This window comes from Hyperolius riggenbachi, chromosome 6 (assembly GCF_040937935.1).
Source record: "Hyperolius riggenbachi isolate aHypRig1 chromosome 6, aHypRig1.pri, whole genome shotgun sequence".
NCBI lineage: Eukaryota > Metazoa > Chordata > Amphibia > Anura > Hyperoliidae > Hyperolius > Hyperolius riggenbachi.
Window position 1 is genome coordinate 331,685,257 of NC_090651.1, and position 22,476 is coordinate 331,707,732.

The 22,476-nt window shown below is 46.1% G+C and overlaps 1 protein-coding gene and 1 long non-coding RNA gene across 9 annotated transcripts in view; one reads left to right on the top strand and one right to left on the bottom strand.

Annotated features, from left to right (window-relative positions):
* Nucleotides 1-22,476, bottom strand: part of GRIK5 (glutamate ionotropic receptor kainate type subunit 5) — a 793,047-nt gene that overhangs the window by 116,877 nt on the left and 653,694 nt on the right. For all 8 annotated transcript variants that reach the window (XM_068241459.1, XM_068241463.1, XM_068241457.1 and 5 more), the window contains 2 exons: nt 19,736-19,849; nt 3,221-3,330 (listed from right to left, as the gene is read on the bottom strand). In XM_068241459.1, coding sequence (XP_068097560.1) covers nt 3,221-3,330; nt 19,736-19,849 — 224 coding nt within the window. The remainder of the gene's footprint in view (nt 1-3,220; nt 3,331-19,735; nt 19,850-22,476) is intronic.
* On the top strand, nt 6,074-11,904 carry LOC137521767 (uncharacterized). The gene is made up of 3 exons (XR_011022195.1): nt 6,074-6,118; nt 9,992-10,018; nt 11,057-11,904. It is a non-coding gene; the product is annotated as an uncharacterized lncRNA (long non-coding RNA).

Consider the following 22,476-nt stretch of genomic DNA (forward strand, 5'->3'; position numbering starts at 1 on the left):
AGGGGATAATATCGCACCCTGAGGTACACCGTATTTTAGTGGTACAGGGTTGGAGAGGAAGGGCCCTAAGGCTACCCTTTGTGTTCTGCCAGCCAGGAAGGAGTTGAACCACCGGAGAACAATGCCATCTTCACAACAGTACTCTTGTAGCCTGTTAAGCAAGATTTCATGATCAACTGTGTCAAAAGCCGCTGAGAGGTTGAGCAAAATCAGGATGGAACATTGGCCTTTGTCTTTTGCCATGAGCAGATCATTGCAAATCTGGGTGAGGGCTGTTTCACAGCTGTGATATTTCCTGAAGCCAGATTGAAGAGGGTCAAGGATGCTGTTTCTGGAGAGCCTGGCTTCAAGTTGGAGGTAGACAGCCTTTTCAACAATTTTCCCCAGAAAGGGGAGGTTTGAGACAGGTCTGTAGTTATTTAAAGCGTCTGGGTCTAAGAATGGTTTCTTGAGTAGTGGCCTGACGATTGCTTCTTTCAGACAAGAGGGAAACCATCCTTCTTGTAAGGAGCCGTTGACTATTTTGTGGTATGCCGGTATAAATAGCTCAGTACATTTTAACATGAACTTAGTGGTGCCAGATCGTAGGTAGTCTGGGGAAGGTTTGAGAGGATATCCAAGATGTCTTTTTCAGTGATAACCTTGAAATCAGACCATGGTGGTAGGCTATTTTTGCATCCATTATATGGCTTTGCATAGGTTTCCGGGGCTGTGAATTGTATAGCAGATCGTATGGAGGAGATTTTGTCTGAAAAGAAGTGTGCAAAATTCTCGCACAGGTCCTGTGAAGGTCTGACGCTGGATTTCCGGCAAGGTGGATTGCAGAGATTGTCAACCGTGCTGAAAACTTGGGCAAGTCTGTTGGCTGCATTTGCAATCCCGTGAGACAGGAATAAGGACTTCTTTTTGTTGATCAGCGTTTGTATTTCACATGAGAAAGCCTGCATGTGTAAAGTTTTTTGACGTTCTTCAAAGTTGTGGCAATTAGATAGATTGTTTAGAAAGACTAATAGACAGATTCAGAGCAGATTCAGTGCAAGCAGAGGCAGTATAACAAAAAATACACATCTAAAGGGAAGTTGGGGATGCCTCTTTTATTGTAATGCTGTCTCTGCACGGAGAACAGGAATGTAACAATGTTACCGACAGCTGTGAAAATGTTTATGAATTAGCAAACAGAAGTTTAAAATACCGAATGCAGTATTTTCCAGCCCAGATTTTTTTTTTATCACACATGCTTTTATAAATGATAACCATTAGATATACTTCGATTTAGCATAATTGTTTTACATGTAGCTAACACCTACTCTACTCAGTGTAAGTTAGCTGTCTTCTCTGTGTGCATGTCTAACATCTCCATACGTGCACAGTCTGTTTAATGTATTTCGGACTGATATTCCAACTACCAAGATGTGCACAGATAAAAATACATTTCATCTATATCTTCATCTTGTATCATCTATGACTGAATGTAGTGTGGATATTGCAGCTGTGTGACTACAGCAACTAATACAGGCTTGGTACGGTCTCTTGCTTTAAAAATCGAGACCACTTCTGATAAGGGGTTCATATTCATATATAATATTTATGAATACTCTGGAATTTTTGTTGAGTTTCAAAACAATTTAAAGGGAACTTGAAGTGAAAGGTATATGGAGGGTACCATATTTATTTTCTTTTAAACAATACTAGTTGCCTGGCCTTTCTGCTGATCATTTTGGCATCAATAATGTCGGCTGATGTGCATGTTTGTTTAGGGTCTATGGCTATGTACTCATGTGGCGATTTTTTTAAGTGATTTTTCCTGAGACTGGTGATTTTTGGTGTGACAAACATTTGTTTCTGTGATTTTGCGGTGTGGATACGTGCACGCAATTAAACAAACAACATTTGCGATGCAATGCGATTACAACTGCCACGGCGGAGCTTTAAAATCCCTAATGACACCCACGCAAAGTGCAGCTATCGTTTGAACTTTCGTTTGTGCCCATCGCATGCTGTTGCATGGCATTGCGTGTTCCCGAGTGTAGGAAGATGGAGCGGGGAATGCTCGTTACCGGATTGCATTGCTGTAGGTTACCTGATTACAGGCCTCACGCATGCCTGTTCACGATTATTGACGGAGTCCACCCACCTGTGGTGCATGCACGCCAGGCACAGCAGATGCACAGACGTAGGGATACAGGAGGATGCAGGTACAGGGGAATTATTATACAGGATTTAGCTCAACTCTGTAAGATTTGATACACATGGTGAAATTTACCTTTCCCATTAACAGGAAATTTCCCATCGTTCGATATTTTCTTAAGATCTCCAATCTACTTGAAAGGGATACATTTTGTGCAGTACTGATTTCATAATCGGTCCCTTTCTCAATCAGAAGCAGATTGGAAATGATCAAACAATGGCAAATTTCCCATCAGTCTGGTGGGATAATTGCATTGCGTGTGAAAGGTATTATAGACTACGCTGGTATAAATCAGATCACAAGATAACTGCAGTCATGGTATGCAGGTGACACAGATCATTAGTTCCATTTTAAGGAACTGTAATGGGTGCGGAGCGAAGCCCATAGAAGTGAAAATAACTTGATATACAGACAGCTGAGAACTCAGAAGAACTACAGTATAAACATGAATACAAGTTGACCTTGTGTATAAGTCGACTCTAATATTCAACCCTCTTCAGCTGGAATTTTTCTTGACTCAAGTATAAGTCTACCCAGCAAAGTTAATGGCTGCACTTGGGGCTCAGGAGGGGTTAATGACTCCACTGCATAAAGTATTGCAAACATTAACCCCTCCTTGCTGCAAAAGGGAATGTCACTATAAGTCACTATAAGTCGACCCCTATACTTTTAAGAAGTGAATCAGACCTACATTTCTAAACTCATACTCGAGTATTTACAGTAAATATCATATACATAGTATCTGAAAAAGAATGATGATTAGCATTACAGATATATACAGTATATATGAATTTTATAAGCTTATTTACTTTGGGGTGCAGAATGTTATAATATTAGGGGGTTGGCACAGTTGAATGGTGCAGAGGCATCATGCATAGGTTCCAGTGTGGGACGCGCAGAACATCATGGTGCATAGGGTTTAGCATAATGAAGGTTGTAGAGGTTTAGCACGTTCAAGGATCATACAGCTCAATACAGTGGATGCGTCTACAGTTCAGTTCACAGAAAGGTCAGAGAAACAGGGGTTATTACCTGGCTGCCAAGAACAGCACACAGCTGACGGCCAGATAAGCCAACAACATGAAGAGCCAGACAGCAGGAGAGAAAGGATCCAGGAAGGAGAAGTACCCAGGCTTCCGGCCCTGTGGGAGACATGGGAATATATACAGGAGGGAACATATGTATACAAGAGGCACACAGGAGGATTGGGGTGCACAAATACAGGGAGAGAGAACAGTGAAAAGGGCATACACATGTATGAGAGCTCACAGTATGAAGTCTAAAGATCTCAGGAAAAGATCACAATACCACAACTATATAGGTATGTATGCATGTGCTGTGTAAATATGAGCTATGCAAGGAAAATCCGTACTTACGTATTTTTCCCTTCTGGAAAGTTTGGCAGCTTGTTGTTGAAGTTCTGTTTGCTCTTCCGGGAAGCACAGGAAGATCTGACCATTTCAGGAAAGCTGAAAGTCCCGGCTTTCTGTTGCACCGGGTCCCGAGTTGGTATCATGCTCAGTTCCCAAGTTATGGGGTTTTGAAGGAGGGGTGTCCCCTGAACTTGTCTGCACAAAGTGCAATTGCAGAAGTACAGGACGAAGCCGACAGCTCGCCCAGTAGGTCTTCTTCCTTCGCAGCATAAATCTGTGTCTTCAAAACTTATGTCCAGTGCCCTGGGTCTCTCATTGCAGATGAAGGAGCAGCGCAGCTATGCACCCTCATCTCCTCTCTGTCTTACATGGGCAGGAGACTCAATTCCACTACGCTCTCTGCAGCAAAGTGCAGGGGACACCTGTCCCCCAAACCCCCCTAACTTGGGATTGGGGCATCGCATTGACTCAGGACCCAGTGCAAAGGAAAGCTGGGACTTTACGTTTTCCAAAAATGGTTAGAGCTGGCTGGGGGATCAAACAGAATTTTCCCAAAACGCTGCCAAACTTTCCAGATGGGATAATATGTAAGTACCGAAAAATCTTACTATGAAGAATAAACAATCAAATACATAACATAACATTGTGAAAATCCCTGAGTGTGCCTATAGCGGTCACAGGCCATGTGACTCTCGTGGGGTCCTGCAGTGCATTGGGTGCTATACCCGATGGCTATAAAATGATTTATCCAGGCAAGGCAATCACAGTAGATGGCAAATGATTTTAAATATAGGAAAATATAAGCATTTCAGTTATCTCTGTAAGTCTTCTATGAAGGTAAATAATTGATTTATCTATTCTCCTAGAATAGGTTCATTTGCAGTGAGAAATTTTAGGAGAAGCATCTGTGATTGATTTGTACTCCTCTGGTTGGTTGGTCGGTCATGTGATCATGTCTCACTTTTGCTTCCTGTGTAAGCTTATCATGATTTACAGAAAAAGTGAATGGAGTTCCCTGACTGATTGGCATAAACTTTATGCTGTACATCCACCCCTTTCTTCTTGATTTATAAGCAGGGCCGGATTTACCATAAGGCACTGTAGGCATGTGCCTACAGGTGCCTGATGAAGGAAAGGCGGCTCATTCCCCTCCCTGAGTGCCACCCTCCCTCCTTCCCTATGCAGAGTCCCGAGCAAAGCATAGATGAGAGGTTACTTACCCTGGTCTCGGCATTCCCCTGACAAGATCTCCCTTCCATCGGGGGCACCTCTAGCTACTTAATATTGAGGGTACTTCTGGCTACCTAATACTAAGCGACACCTGTAGCTACCTATGATGGGCAAGGGAAGTAAGGGAGTGAGTATGAAAAGTGAGTAAGTGACCAGGCCAGCCAGCACAGTTGCAGTGCGGTTCGGCGGTTCCCTAGGGCAAAGTCTAGGGAGCCAGGACATGTGTGCCTATAGGCTCTTGTGATGTAAATCCGGGCCTGTTTATAAGGTACAGTATGGGGGCAAAATATAAACAATTTAAAAGTAAAACATTTAAAAAAAATAAATTAAATAATACTAAAAACCTGTTTTTGTTTTTCTTTTTAATAAGTAAATAAGTAAATAAAATAAGAAAAGTTAAGATATTATCCGAAGTAGGTAAATTCAAATCATACCACATAAATATTTACATTTAAGTTTCTGGCAGTAAAGACACTGAATGCATGTATTCCTCTATGGAAAAAGTACATAACTCAATTGGGGAGAGCCCAATTAAGTAAATTATGCAAAATCACAACTGACTGTCTGATATCCCAGAAAATGAGGGCATTTAAACTTGTCTGTAGTGGTGCTGTTGGCAAAATTTTGCAGAAGAAATTTAAGAAAATATTTTGATAGATTTCTACCCATTCTATACAGGTGAAACTTGGAAAATTAGAATTAAACTATTGTGCAAAAGTCCATTTATGTCAGTAATTCAACTTACAAGGTGAAACTACGGTAATATATGAAATAGACTCATTAGTTGTAAAGCGAGATATCTCAAGCCTTTATTTGTTATACTGTTGATATTTATGGCTTACAGCTTCTGAAAACCTTCAAATCCAAATCTCAGACCAGTAGACTATTGTGAAAATGTTCAATTTTTTAGGCTCAATGTCAAACTCTAATCAGCTAATTAATCCAAAACACCTGCAGAGGGTTCTTATTTCATACCTTAGTTTCACCTAGTAAGTTGAATCAATGAAATATATGGACTTTTGCACAATATTCAAACTTTCTGACTTATTATAATTCTTATTTAGTATTTACCATATATAGCACCTCCACAGCGCTGTACAGTTATATATATATATATATATATATATATATAATGTATGTATTCTTTTAAAAGTTATCAGTTGACTGTACAGTATGACCAGAGGGTGAGGCAGGCAGCCAAGATCAGTAATGGGATTGGTATAGCAGGCAGGGGCAAGACAATCTGTGTCACAAACAGTTAAACTGTAACAAACTACTGTATAGCAAGGTTTCCAGAACAACCAGAGCTAGTCAAAGCGAGGGCCAGGTGAATCTATATATCTATATCCAGACATTATGAAAAGAATGAATTTAATTCATTTTAAAATAAGGCTGTGACATAACAAAAATGTGGAAAAAGTGATGCACTGTGCACACTTTTTGGATGCACTGTACCCACGCTAGATTAAACTCGGCTGAGGAGTTTTATAACTACTGGAAATCTAGCATGTGTGCAGCAGGCCCTGATGTCCCCAATGCCTTGGCCAGTGATCAGACCGTAGATACACTTGGCTGACTGAGAGCATTGTACTCTACTCACCCGACCCACTGCGTGACACACATTTTTTGGACTATATTACTGTATTTTTGGACTATACGACACTTCTGACCATAAAACGCACCTAGGTTTAGAGGACAAAAGCCAGAGGAAAAAAATATATACTAATCCTGGTGTATCCATGGTGAAGGGGCATCTTGTGGATTATGCTGCCTATGTACCTTATGCCCCCTTGTACCTCTTGTCTCTCCCTGTGTCCACCTCTGTCCCCCTTGTGTCCTCCTGTATCCCCCATGTGTCCACCTCTGTCCTCCTTGTGTCCTCCTGTGTCCCCCAAGTATCTGCCTCGGTCCTCCTTGTGTCCTCCTCTATGCCTCTTTGTTTCCCCCTGTGTCCTCCATTTGTCCCCCTGTGTCCTCCTCTGCACATTGCGGTGGGTTGAAGGTTCGTATTGGAAGGCGTTCAGAAGTCAGGAACTCCCTGCATTTGGACTATAAGATGCAGTGACTCCCCCACCCCCCACACTTTTGGGGGAGAAAAAGTGAGTCTTATAGTACCAAAAATACAGTATGTAGCTTCAGATCATTTTCCTCAAGAAAATAAATGAACAAGCAAAATGTTTTGGACTGCCATGACCAGGTTCTCCTGATGTCATTTTAGGGCTTGCATGAAAAAACAGACCACACCTTACAGTATGCCAATGTAATTGAAGAAAGGATTCACAAATGGCATCACTAGATTTAGGAGCAGAGACACTACACCCCCCATCCCCTTCTCTCCAGGACCCCCCTTCCCTTCTCTGCCCCGCCCATCCCACCACCATCTCATTCAGCCATTATTAGTAAGTGTATAAGAAAAATAAAAGTGGTGATTGCTATTTATGAGGTAGAGGACACATGGAGGACAGGAGACGTGGTGTGACAGACAAATGACTTCACGCGCTGATGGATGTGTCAATAAAGGACATCATATTTAGAGGTGTCAGGCTGGGCTGTATAGAAGGAGGCAGCTTGGTAAATTAGCGGCATGGTACAGGAATATACTGGGATGATTGGCAGAAGGTGAGAGGGGAACTGAGCGGATTCTCTTCCTATATACAGACTTGGTTAAAGTCACCAGGTTACAGCAGAACAGACACAAAACAGCTGGTGGATTGCTGTAATTATGATTCACTTGTTATACCTTGGGGATTCATCTGTCAAAAAACGACAGGACTGTGAGTAAATATACAGCAAGACACTGCAGATCATACACAAAATAATGCTTATTAATGATGAAATCCAAGTGAACACAAATAAAAAATCAACAAATATTAAAAGCAAATGTAATGAAATGTACTCATGAAAAACATTAAATATGTGTAAAACACTGCCAGTCAAATCTACCATAAAGCATACCTGAACTAAGAACTTCCTCTCTGCTCTAAAAGATATGCAACAGCCTCATACCCTTTAAAGAAAAACATTTCTTTGTTATAGCTGATACAAATCCTGCAATAAATCTACACTGTTTGTACTTCCTGCTTTCATGAAAGCAGATATATTGTTAACAGCCTGTGCTTTCAAATAAGCTTATCTGCCGTGGCGGTCAGTTGACACGGGGAGAGATCAAATTGCAACTTGTGATTAGTCACAGATGAGGGGAAATTAGACAGGCTAAACTCTCTAAAAACATACAGGGTGCATTTCTCTGTGTTTTACTTCGGTCCTGTGTGGAAGTTCAGGTCCACTCTAATATGGCTAATGCAAACTTCCGTACTAGTGCTTGGCAACAGGGAAAGCACAGTGCTGTTTGCCTGTAACACTGGAGGGGCTGTTGCCCTAAACATTTGCCTGTTCCACTGGAGGGGCTGTTGCATCAGACATTTGCATGTATAGTAACTCTGGGTGGGCTCCTGCCTTGTTTGGCTGTAACACTGGCAGGGCTATTGCCCTGAACATTTGCCTGTAACACTGGCTGTGACGCCATCAACCAATAAATGGCATTTGAGCCCCTGCGTCTCTTGTTTTGTAAGCACTTGTACGTTCATGGATTGCTGTAATCTCAGGGAGCTCCTGTCCAGAATATCTGAAAAGGGTTGTTGATTCCTTGCTCCACATTTGTGTTTAAACAGCAGGGTGCTGCCAATCATACTATGTGACCTTTTGTACAAGAAGAAAGAGCACATTGATGACTCATCAATGTGCTGCTGATATTCACTGTACAATCAGCATAAGTGGAGAAATTTGAACTTCAAGACTGACTGAACACACCTACATTTAATGTAAAACACAACCAAGCTCTTTATTTAAATGCCTGACGGGAGTTCAGCTGTAAGTTGTAAAAATGGACCTGAACTCATGCACAGGACAGAAGGAAAACACTGATTAATCCACCCTGTTTGTGTTTAGAGTGAAGAGCCTGTCCCCCTCAGCTGCTAGTAATTACAATTACAATTTGATCCCTCAGCTGTGTCAGCACAGAAATCTCATGAGCGTTGGCAGAGCAGCTAATTTGTAAACACAGGATGTTAACCCTATGTCTGCTTCCATGAAATCAGGAAGTAGACACACTGCAGATTTCTAGGCTGCAACGAATGTTTTTTTTCTGTAAAGGTTATCATGCTGTTGCTTATCTTTTAGAGCAGAGAGGAAGTTCTGAGTTCAGGTGCGCTTTAAAGAGAACCCGAGGTGTGTTTAAAGAATGTTATCTGCATACAGAGGCTGGATCTGCCTATACAGCCCAGCTTCTGTTGCTATCCCAAACCCCACTAAGGTCCCTCTGCACTCTGCAATCCCTCATAAATCACAGCGTTGTTGTGAGGCTGTGTTTATATCTGTAGTGTCAGTCTCAGCTGCTCCCCCGCCTCCTGCATAGCTCCGGTCCCTGCCCCTGTCCCTTCCCTCCAATCAGCAGGGAAGGAAGGGATGCAGGCGGGGACTGGAGTTCTGCAGGAGGCGGGGAGAGCAGCAGACTGACACTATAGAGATAAACACAGCCAGCTCTGACAAGCTGTTTGTCAGCAGCGTGGCTCTGATTTATGAGGGATTGCAGAGTGCAGGGGGACCTTAGGGGGGTTTGGGATAGCAACAGAGGCTGGGCTGTATAGGCAGATCCAGCCTCTGTATGCAGATAATATTCTTCCAAATCACCTCGGGTTCTCTTTAAGTCTAAAAAGCAAAGGTTATCTGTCTACTCAGCCACTAGAGGGAGCCATGTATACATACAGTACAAGGCTACTGAATATATAACTATGTGCTAGTCAGGTCCCTTAAGGTCCTGTAAGGTACACAAAGGGACTGCATGCCAAATCTAGTCTAGGCACTCCTGGCTCTCCTATGTATTATTATAGAAATGCTCTACAGAGACTGGTGCTATTGTACACTGACAGCCAAGTCTGCCGACAACTCATTTTCTTTACAATGTGAAAGAGGTTCCTGATTACCTTCCTGTTGTGCGGCAACATTATGAAATGTGAAAGCCAAGCTATTCTCAGTAGTCTGTGTATGATAGGCTCTCCATATCAACATATGCAGATAATCATCTGGCTTGCAGCCCTCAAGGTAAATGATAGTGAGGGGGAGAGAGTTGCAGGAATGTGATGTCATACATTAGCAGTGGAATGCGCCTCTTTGTAATATGTGGACATCTTTTTCTTTAAAGGACACCTGACCAGCAAAGCTAAGTAAGGTAAGTACAGAGTATGATCATGGCTTCACAGACCTCTGTGCACTGTCTATTCCTCAGCCCTGTAATCACGTCTTGAAAATGTGAACCTTAGGCTATAGTCACATTTTCAGACAGGAAGAGGCAGGCTTGCCACAGTGTCTCTCCTTTCAACCTCTTATTCCCTCCTAAGGGGAGTGAATGGGAGGGGGATAGGAGGGAACATCGTCGCATACTTGCCTCTTCCAGAGCCGTAGCTAGTATTTTCAGCACCCGGGGACAAAGAAACTGTTTGCGTCCCCCGGGCTGGCATCATCAGAATGTGGGTGTGGTCATTAATGAGCCAAATATACAATGCTGTTTAGATAGTAAGATATGCCCCCTTCCCCCCATAGATTGCCAGATGCCCCCCCTCCTCCCATTTAGATAGCCAAATGTGCGCCCTTCCCTCATTCAAATAGCGAGTGTGCCCATTATAGATAGCCAGATGTGCCCACCTTTACATAGCCAGATGTAACAGCAGACTCACTGGCTCCAACATTCCAGTGATGGCGTCATCTCTCCTCTGTAGCACGCCCAGCACCCTCTCCTTGGTAACAGCGGTGTCTCTTGTCACATGACGCCGCTGTTACCAAGGAGAGGATGCTGGGCACAGCGCTAGGAAAAGAGAGAAGTGGGGCACTTAGGACAACCAGCAAGCCACCTATCACACACTTGGGGGTGCGGCGGTCGCGCTGAGCACCCTCTCAGTGTTGCACCCAGGGACATATATTCCCCCTTGCACCCTAGCTACGCCTCTTCTTGTCTGACAATTTTACTTAAATTCACCAAAAGTCGAGTGAACACGAGGGGGAAGGGGGGGGGGGGGTATTGTGAACGGTGGTGTGTGAGTCTGGCGTGAACATACCTCTGTGCTTACCTTAGGTGGCTTTGCCTCAGGTTAGGTGTGCAGATCTATCACCTGCCTTCCAAGTCTAAGTTGCTTTCATGTCATACTAACAATACACGGTGGCCAAGATGCAGTATGCCAATACTAAAAAGCTTGCTTGGATCTCCCATCAGGCCCCAGGACAGGAAACAACACAGCTGCTCCACTTGGGAAGAAGCTCAGCACTCTGCTATATTCAGTTCTTCCGTCAGGGATATTCTACAGACAGTTGTTTTTCTTTCATCCAGGAATTGTTTTCCACAAATGTAACTTCAAGCTCTGTGTAAGGCTCCGGTGACACTGTCTGTTCTGCAAACGTATAGTAAACTCTGCACAGTGTTTATTTGTGGTCTTGCTAGAATTCGCTGGGCAGTTTTCAGCCAGATAAGCCAGGAGTTAAGCCGCTCTGTAGCTTTTCAGGACAACCCCTGCAGAGCAATCCTGCAGGGCAAACAGTCCCATAAATTCCACAAAAATGCCAACAGAATTGCCCCCATTATTTTCGGCATATCGGTTAAACGGCTTGTCACAGAATGAGCCATGCCGGCTTCATTTGGGTGAATTTGCTCATAGCTGTTGGCTGATGGGTAGGGAGGTTTTCTGCTCTGGAGCTGTCTTTCAGCACCACAGCACAGCTACCTCGCTCCCCCGTGAGATTTGCCCATTGCTTGCTGCCGCTACCTTCCAAGGCATCCGTCACTCACCAGATGTCACTCACCAGATGTCCGTCACTACAGCTCCAGGATTCTTGCTACCCACCACATGTCAGGCACCCCTGGCACCGGCGCTCCCTGCCGGGACCACCGCCGCTCTCCGCTGCTTCTTTTGCAACCACTGAAGACTAGAGCCCCGGCAGAAGAATCTTCAAAGCAACCGCTGAGGCTTCTCATTGGTTCAATAAGAAACATCATCAGCCACCATTTTTTAGTGAAAATTATAGTAATATGCATTTAATGTGGATTGCAAACTTTTTTGCATTGAACATCTGTACTTTTTTTTATTTGCAATAAATATATTGTGCAGAGAGACATTAACTCTCTGTGGCCAGTACTGGAGCTACTGTGTCTCTCTGCTATGCATGCAACAAAGCATTTATCCTGACCCTGAACAAGCATGCAGATCAGATCTTTATGACAAAAACCTGGCAAGATTAGCCACATGCTTGTTTCAGGTGTGAGATTCAGACATTTCTGACAAGAAAGATCAGTAGGACTGCCAGGCAACTGGTATTGTTTACAAGGGAATACATGTAGCAACCTTCATATGTCTCTCAGCTCTGGTTCATTTTGCAGCAATGTTCTATGCATCGCTTTATGGTGCCCCTCCCCTTCCCCATTTGCCTATGCCTAAAAATGGGCCTGTCATCCTTTAATAAAATGCCACTTCCAACTGCTGTTTCGTTTAACCCTGTTATAAAGACACTGGGGTGGGTTTGGAATTATTAAATTGCTTTATTGCACAATGACAAAGCAGGAATTGCTCTGTTGCCCCTGCAGTGCTGGCTAGTGGCCACAAGGAGTTAGTGGAGCAGGTGGACTAGGTCAGGTGATCTGTGAAAGACATTAGCTAGTGGCTTCCTCCCAGCTCAGGGTGTGGCTAATGCAAGAAGATGAGGTGGTGTTGTATGCCCAGGAAACATAGCATGTAAAAAGGAAATTGGCCTACAAGACCCAGCCAGCCAGGGAATTTCCAACACATTGATTGCAAAACGTACAAACATTTATTGCATACAGCAGTGCATTGCTAATTAATGTGCATTTACTATAATATACACTAAAAATGAGATGAGAGGCTGACCCAGAGATTTAACCTTCTGTTTATGATTATACACCCCCAATGGACAGCACAATCTGCTCATTTGGCCTTTTACCAGGTCTGTTAGGTACCGCTGCAGGTTAAAACGTGTCAATAGCTTTGGGCTACATATAGCGAACAACCAAATGGCTGACAGAAAACCATGAGGTTTTTTTTTTTCTTTAAATTATGTATATGACAATGGCAAATCATAAATGAATAGGTTAACTCAACTAAACCGGACTAACCATGGATAGATAGAAGCTGCCAGTTAAGGTGCCCATATACCTGGTTCAGTATTTACTTTGCTAAGCCTCATGTGGGCTATAAATCATATATGAATGAAAAATGTTCATTAAAGAGAACTGGAGGTGGTGCGGTGTCTCCTGCCTCATGACATACCTCTGCCCCCGCCCACACACACACACACTGCTCTCTGCCCCCCACCACCGCCTATAACCCCCCAAAAATGCTGACAATAATTGTCACTGATCTAGAGAAGAGAGGAAGAGAGGGATTCACTGCTCAAAATGCCCACTGGGGGCGTTCTTGAAGGCTTTCCACAGCTGCCAGTGGGCAGCTGTCTCTCCCTGGCTACACCCCCTGCCACTCCCCCGCCTCCCTGCATGCTGAGAGAGAATCTCTCTTTCCAGCATCATGACCCGGAGAGGTCACAAAAGTGAAATTAAGAAAAAGCAGGCTGATGACGCAGCGACGGGGATGGCAGCTACTTGATCCACCCAACCCCCCGAATCAGGAAGCATTTTTTTTTTCATGTGCCCACCTTGGGCTCTCTTTAAAGAGAACCCGAGGTGGGGATCGTAGAAAGAAATCTGTACACAGAGGCTGGGTCTGGCTATAGTGCCCAGCCTCTGTTGCTAGTTGAATCCCCGCTAAGTCCTCCCTGCGCTCCGCTCTCCCCCATAAATTACAGCCACGCTGGCGGCACGCAGCGAGTCGCAGCGGACTGTATTTACCTCACTAGTGTCACTCACGGCGCTCCCACGCCTCCTGCAGAGCGCCGATCCCCGCCCACGTCCCTTCCCTCGCCGCTGATTGGAGGGAAGGGACGCGGGCGGGGACCGGCGCTCTGCAGGAGGCGGGGGAGTGGCGTGAGTGACATTAGTAAGGTAAACAATGCCCGAGAGCACGGCCGTAATTTATGGGGGAGAGCGGAGCGCAGGGGCACTTAGGGGGATTCAACTAGCAACAGAGGCTGGGCACTATAGCCCGACCCAGTCTCTGTGTATAGATTTCTTTCTACGATCCCCACCTCGGGTTCTCTTTAAAGCCAGTTTTATACCTGAGGAAAGCGCTGCGGTGCGATGCTCCACTCCCTCGCATCACACCGCTAAAAAAAAAGATTTATATGATCCTGTGGCAGAGTGCCCCAAATGGGTCATGTGCATAGCGGCACCCAAGGAGGATAAATAGAATTATTTATCTCATCACTTTATTTTCACCCCTGGTTCACTTTAACCTTTTCCGGACCGCCTGCATTAGATCCTACGCCGCACTTGTGGCTGTTCTAGCCTGATGCGGCGTAGCATCTACGCTGCCCGCCGTTACCGCTCCCTGACGCGATCGTGCGCATCCGAGAGGGGTGGTTAAGCTGTTATATGACAGCTGACATCTCCCCTCAGTGATCAGCAGCCATCGCATATGGCTGCTGATCACGTGATCACAACGATTGCCAGCGGATCATAGTGATCACCAGTAACAGCTGTGGCGATAGGGGGAAAGAAGAGGATCCACTCACCTCCATGTCGTTCCCGTGATGAACGGGGCTCCACACCGCTCTGGCCGGCATCTCTGCTCCCCCTGACGTCAGCGCCGGGTCCCGGCTTGATGATGTCATTAAGCCGTGACCCGGAACTGAGTGGCAGTAGGAGCAGAGATGCCAGCGGAGCAGAGGGGTCCACAGCAGCTCATCGCTGGAGCCTGGAAGGTGAGTGAAGGCTGCTGTGCACAGGGGGGGCACCTGGCCACCATGGGGACACACAGCCCAGCACACAGAACTGGGGATCCGGCTGCCTGACCCCCCAAATGCGCCCCCACCCCCCATGCAAAAATGCCTGGTCCTTCAGGAGGGTTAGGTGGCCGGTCCCCAAATGGTTAAGCACCAGCGATAGTCTGAAAGCACTGCAAACTCTGACAAGTCCTCCTTTAACAGTATTTATATAACTAATCCAACCCGGATAAGATCTGCCTATCACAGTGTCTAAACAACAGGATTTGCCCTGTGAAAGGGGTGCAGGTAGGAGATGACCAATGGTAGCTGTTCTGCATCAGCAACATTTTCTTATGTCTATGAAAGTTCATAGTTCAGCCTTTATTCCACAGCTTGGCTGGTATTTCCTACCCAAGATCCCTTCCTCTTCCGAAGAACAGATTGCCCAGCAAGCGTATATATTAAAAAATAGCGACACAAAGAAATGGTGCAGGGTGATGCCGATAATGACATCTTGCTACTAAGGTTATTCAAGATTTTGAAATGCCCTAAAACGTTAAATAACCTTAGTAATAAGATGTCATTACTGGCATCTGCATACTTCCCAGGAATTGCATCTTCCCCAGGGATGAGCAGAAACTACGCCAGTGCGAATTTACGCATCGTAGTTCGCATCTACGCATCGTAGTTCATAGGCGAAGTTTCAAACCTACGCTTAGGAATTTACGCGTAGCGAAGTACCGCTACGCGTAGCTTACGCCCACTATGCGTAGTTAACATGGGTATTGCGTAGTGAACTACGAATGCGTTACTCGCGTCTAATTTTCCGCATGCGATTGTATCTATACAAATTTACGCATGGAAAGGGGAATGTACGCATAGAAGGGTTCCCAGTATATGCATTTCTAAAGAAATTAATGCGTACAATTTTCTGCATACGGGCATAAGTATCCGCATACACTACGCTTCACACTACGCGTAATTGCGTATTTTAACGCGTATTCTACGAAATGCATACGAAGCGAATATTTGTTTTCGAAGCCGTAGTTTGGCGAAGCGTAATTGCGTAAAACTACGCGTATTTCCAGCGTAGCGAATTTGGCTGACTACGACCATCCCTGATCTTCCCCACTTCCTGGTTAGTTTGTGGGAGTCTTGCAGCCAACCAATCACCATGCGAGGACTGAAGCTGCATGGTGATTGGCTGGCAGCAAGACAGCTGCAAATTAACCAGGAAATGGAGGAGAAGCGACCAGGTAATGGATCCCTCCACTCCTGCCTACCCTCACACTGAAACTCTACCTATTACTAACCTTAGACCCCCAGTTGCTAAACCCTAACCACTCCATTTCTGCTGCCTCACCCTAACCACTCCATTCCTGCTGCCTAACACTAACCACTCCACCCCCGCTGCCTAAACCTATACACTCCATTCCTGCTGCCTAACCCTAACCACTCCACTCCCGCTGCCTAATCCTAACCACTCCACTGAGCTGCCTAACCCTAACCACTCCATTCCTGCTGCCTAACCCTAACCACTCCATTCCTGCTGCCTAACCCTAACCACTCCATTCCTGCTGCCTAACCCTAACCACTCCACTCCCGCTGCCTAATCCTAACCACTCCACTGAGCTGGCTAACCCTAACCACTCCATTCCTGCTGCCTAACCCTAACCACTCCATTCCTGCTGCCTAACCCTAACTGCTCCATCCCTGCGGCCTAACACTAACCATTCCACCCCCGCTGCCTAAACCTATACACTCCATTCCTGCTGCCTAACCACTCCACTCCCGCTGCCTAGCCCTAACCACTCCATTCCTGCTGCCAAGACAAATTCCTTGTAGGTGCAAACTTACTTGGCGAAAATAAATTGATTCTGATTGATTCTGATTCTGATTCTAACCCTAACCACTCCACCCTGCTGCCTAATCCTAACCGCTCCATCCCTGCTGCATAACACTAACCACTCCACCCCCGCTGCCTAAACCTAACCGCTCCATACCTGCTGCCTAACCCTAACCACTCCACTCCCGCTGCCTAATCCTAACCACTCCACCGAGCTGCCTAACCCTAACCACTCCAGCCAGATGTCTAACCCTAACCACTGCATTCCTGCTGCCTAACCCTAACCACTCCACCCCGTTGCCTAACCCTAATCACTCCACCCCGCTGCCTAACCCTAATCACTTCACCCAGCTGCCTAACACTAACCACTCCATTCCTTCTGCCTAACCCTAACCACTTCATTCCTGCTGCCTAACCCTAACCGCTCCATCCTTGCTGCCTAACCCTAATCACTCCACCCCGCTGCCTAACCCTAATCACTCCACCCAGCTGCCTAACCCTAACTACTCCATTCCTGCTGCCTAACCCTAACCACTCCATTCCTGCTGCCTAACCCTATACACTCCATCCCTGCTGGCTAACCCTAACCACTCCACCCAGCTGTCTAACCCTAACCACTCCACTTCCGCTGCCTAATCCTAACCACTCCACCCAGCTGCCTAACCACTCCACTCCACCCCTCTGCCTAACCCTAACCACTCCACTCTCGCTGCCTAATCCTAACCACTCCAGCCAGCTGCCTAACCCAAACCACTCCACCCAGCTGCCTAACCCTAACCACTCCCCCCAGCTGCCTAACCCACTCCACCCCCGCTGCCTAACCCTAACCACTCCAATCCGCTGCCTAACCCTAACCACTCCACTGCCACTGCCTTGCCCTAACCACTCCACTGCCACTGCCTTGCCCTAACCACTTCACTCCCAGTGCCTAACCCTAACCACTCCACCCCACTGCCTAACCCTAACCACTCCACCCCGCTGCCTAACCCTAACCACTCCACCCTGCTGCCTAACCCTAACCACTTCACTCCCGGTGCCTAACCCTAACCACTCCACCCCGCTGCCTAACCCTAACCACTTCACTCCCGGTGCCTAACCCTAACCACTCCACCCTGCTGCCTAACCCTAATCACTTCACCCAGCTGCCTAACACTAACCACTCCATTCCTTTTGCCTAACCCTAACCACTTCATTCCTGCTGCCTAACGCTAACCGCTCCATCCTTGCTGCCTAACCCTAATCACTCCACCCCGCTGCCTAACCCTAATCACTCCACCCAACTGCCTAACCCTAACTACTCCATTCCTACTGCCTAACCCTAACCACTCCATTCCTGCTGCCTAACCCTATACACTCCATCCCTGCTGGCTAACCCTAACCACTCCACCCAGCTGTCTAACACTAACCACTCCACTTCCGCTGCCTAATCCTAACCACTCCACCCAGCTGCCTAACCACTCCACCCCTCTGCCTAACCCTAACCACTCCACTCCCGCTGCCTAATCCTAACCACTCCAGCCAGCTCCCTAACCCAAACCACTCCACCCAGCTGCCTAACCCTAACCACTCCCCCCAGCTGCCTAACCCACTCCACCCCCGCTGCCTAACCCTAACCACTCCAATCCGCTGCCTAACCCTAACCACTCCACCCCGCTGCCAAACCCTAACCACTCCACCGCCACTGCCTTGCCCTAACCACTTCACTCCCAGTGCCTAACCCTAACCACTCCACCCCACTGCCTAACCCTAACCACTCCACCCCGCTGCCTAACCCTAACCACTCCACCCTGCTGCCTAACCCTAACCACTTCACTCCCGGTGCCTAACCCTAACCACTCCATTTCTTCTGCCTAACCCTAACCACTTCACTCCCGGGGCCTAACCCTAACCACTCCACCCTGCTGCCTAACCCTAATCACTTCACCCAGCTGCCTAACACTAACCACTCCATTTCTTCTGCCTAACCCTAACCACTTCATTCCTGCTGCCTAACCCTAACCGCTCCATCCTTGCTGCCTAACCCTAATCACTCCACCCCGCTGCCTAACCCTAATCACTCCACCCAGCTGCCTAACCCTAACTACTCCATTCCTGCTGCCTAACCCTAACTACTCCATTCCTGCTGCCTAACCCTAACCACTCCATCCCTGCTGCCTAACCCTATACACTCCATCCCTGCTGCCTAACCCTAACCACTCCACCCAGCTGTCTAACCCTAACCACTCCACTTCCGCTGCCTAATCCTAACCACTCCACCCAGCTGCCTAACCACTCCACCCCTCTGCCTAACCCTAACCACTCCACTCCCGCTGCCTAATCCTAACCACTCCAGCCAGCTGCCTAACCCAAACCACTCCACCCAGCTGCCTAACCCTAACCACTCCCCCCAGCTGCCTAACCCACTCCACCCCCGCTGCCTAACCCTAACCACTCCAATCCGCTGCCTAACCCTAACCACTCCACCCCGCTGCCTAACCCTAACCACTCCACCTCCACTGCCTTGCCCTAACAACTTCACTCCCAGTGCCTAACCCTAACCACTCCACCCCACTGCCTAACCCTAACCACTCCACCCCGCTGCCTAACCCTAACCACTACACCCTGCTGCCTAACCCTAACCACTTTACTCCCGGTGCCTAACCCTAACCACTCCACTCCGCTGCCTAACCCTAACCACTTCATTCCCGGTGCCTAACCCTAACCACTCCACCCTGCTGCCTAACCCTTACCACTTCATTCCCGGTGCCTAACCCTAACCACTCTACCCTCCCTGCCTAACCGTAGCCACTCCACCTCAGCGGCCTAAACTTAACCACTCCACCAGTGGTGGACCACTCTACCCCCATGCCTAACCCTAACCCCCCTGCCTAATTTAACCTACTCCCTTCCTCCATAGGCGGCAATAGTAAAAGCTGCAATTAGTGGCAGGAAGGTTAAATTATGGAGCCTAATAAATAGCGGGCGCTATGCCATTTTTATCTGTCATGCCATCAAGCTAATGGTGAACCAGAACTCCTAGAAGTCCTGAAAAAAATGTGCATTATTTCTGTAATTGTCTGTACGGTTCTACCAGGTGTTGTGGAGGATGATTGACATGATGTACTGCTGACTCCCTGTTCCACCCGCTATGATATAAAGTCTCTGAAGAAGACATGAGGTGACACAGGGAAACAGAGTGGGGAGTATGGAGGTCTGCAGAAAGGGGTACAAGCAGTGTCTTACCATCTGGACCCGGTACAAGATGCTGATCCCCAGCGTCATGAAAGGCTTTGAGAAATCGATGACTTTTTCACGCTCTGCAGTGATGGTGAACGCCGCAACCGCCAGGTCCGCCTTCTGTTGGGAGGCAGAGAGGGAAGAGCTCATCAGGGAGAGTGTAGCTCATAGTATACAAAGTACAATATTTATATTTCTTTAGCTAATCATTATGCACAGATACCTTACCTCTAAGAAAATCAAACAAGTGTGTGACACATTGGTCAGATTTTTCAAATGTTACAACAAACCAGAAAAATTGATTGGCTGGAATTCTAAGATTGAAAAGTAATATAGAAAATTGTATGGTTTGTGACCACTTTTGGTCTAGTCCACTATTGCAAAAAATGTTAACATTTAAAATACAAGTAAACATATACAAATAAGAAGTATGTTTTTTTCAAGAGTAAAGTGGGCCATAAATTACTTTTCTCCCATGTTGCTTTTACTTACAGTAGGCAGTAGAAATCTGATAGAACTGACAGGTTTTGAACTAGTCCATCTCGTCATAGGGGATTTTCAGCAAGGCTTTTATTCTATATAAAGACATTGCCTGAAAAGGATTTATACAGTGATGCTGGCTCACTGCACAATTTTTTGGCAGTTGGACAGAGCAACTGCCATTCACTAAGTGCTTTTGAAACTAAACAAAACCCTGAGAATCCCCCATGAGGAGATGGACTAGTCCAAAACCTGTCGGTAATGTCCGATTTCTACTACCTACTGTAAGTGACAGCAACATAGCAGAAAGGTAATTTATGGTTCATTTTACTCTGGAAGAAATGTACTTCATATTTGTATGTGTGTAGATGTATTTAAAACGTTATGATTTTCACAATAGTGGTCGTTTAAAACAAGATTATTTTTTTTTAGGAAATCTGAAACACTTGGATGTTGTCTTTGGAACAGTGAGGAAGGGGTTAATAATCTGCATCATCTTATGCTTGGTGTTATTTTCTCTGTAGCCACAGACACTTGTGGAATAAGTTGCAATCAGCTTTCTCGGTTGTTGAGCAATGATTGGGAGGGGCTTAAAGGATACCTTAGCCCTAATTTAAATTTCAAAATGACGCCCTGTGTGTGTGGGGAGGTGCCATAGGCTTACCACATCTCCTGTGGCCCTGCGTCTTCCTCCGCTTGCTAGCTATGCCTCTTGTTGTCTATTTTGTACTCGGCGCCCTTTGACCTGGACATATGCACTGCGCATGCGGTGGAGCGCGCGCACGCCCGGTACGTCCTTACGCTGGCGTGCATGCGTACATTATACTGGTCCCCGGTGAGAGCGGTTACAGGCAGCCCCAAAACGACATACTGCTCATGCACAGTGCATATGTCCGAATCAAAGGGCGCCGACCGCGCCGACCAGGAAAGAGTAAACAGGAGGCTATAGTGACACGTTCTGTTGCTATGTGTTGTGGGGGTGTGTCCTGCCAATGTACTGAATTATGGGTAGGAAGTAGGATAGGAATGATCCTTTCAATAAGAAGACAGAAAACAGTACAAACCTCATAGATGTTTTCTGGATTCTTAACCTTACTAAGAATTCTGTTTTTATTTTTGTGTGCACCTAAATTGGAAAGACTTAAAGGGTAACTCCAGTGAAAATAATGTACTAAAAAAAGTGCTTAATTTTTACAATAATTATGTATAAATGATTTAGTCAGTGTTTGCTATTTTGTAAAATCTTTTCTCTCCCTGACTTACATTAAGACATTGATCACATGGTTACATTCTTACTGCTGGCAGGTGATGTCACTGGAAGGAGGTGCCGCTTGCTTTTTTGGCAGTTGGAAACAGCTATTATTTACCACAATGCAACAAGGCTCCCACAGTGTGAGGTCAGGACTTCAGAGCTGTGAGGCACTGGCATCACACTGTGGGAGGGGTTTCACCACAAAATCAGCCATACAGAGCCCCCCAGATGATCCATTTGAGAAAAGGAATAGATTTCACATGGGAAAGGGGGTATCAGCTACTGATTGGGATGAAGTTCAATTCTTGGTTACGGTTTGTCTTTAACCACTTTACCCCCGCGCGTACGGATTTCTCCGCCCCTTTTTCCATCCTTTCACCCCCAGGGACGGAGAAATCCGTACTTTGCGCACTCCCGCCGCTGTCCGCGTTCCCGCTCGTAAACACGCCGCCCGCCGCTAGTAAACACGCCGCCGCCCGCTCGCCCAGAGATCAACGAACGGGAAAATCCATTCCCGTTCGTTGATCTAAGCCCCGCAATGACCTGCTGCCGCTCGGCTGAGCAGCGCGATCATTGTGAAAAAATAACAAAGTCCCAGCCTCTTTCTACTTCCTGCAAGAGTCCGGAAGGACGCTTGCAGGTAGCATGAAACAAATTAGTAATGTTGCCATCTTGTGGCCAAATAGTAAAACTACACCCTAACCATTTTCTACACACAAATAAACTTGTTTTACACAAAAAATTAACTCCTTACCTCCCACACTCCCCAATTTTTTTTTTTTTGTAATTAAAAAAAAAATAAAAAATTTACAATAAAAAAAAAAACATAAATAGTTACCTTAGGGACTAAACTTTTTAAATATTTATGTCAAGAAGGTATAACACTGTTACTTTATAAACTATGGGCTTATAATTAGGGATGGACGCAAAACTGAAAAAAATGCACCTTTATTTCCAACTAAAATATTGGCGGCAAACATTGTGATAGGGACATAATTTAAACGGTTTTATAACC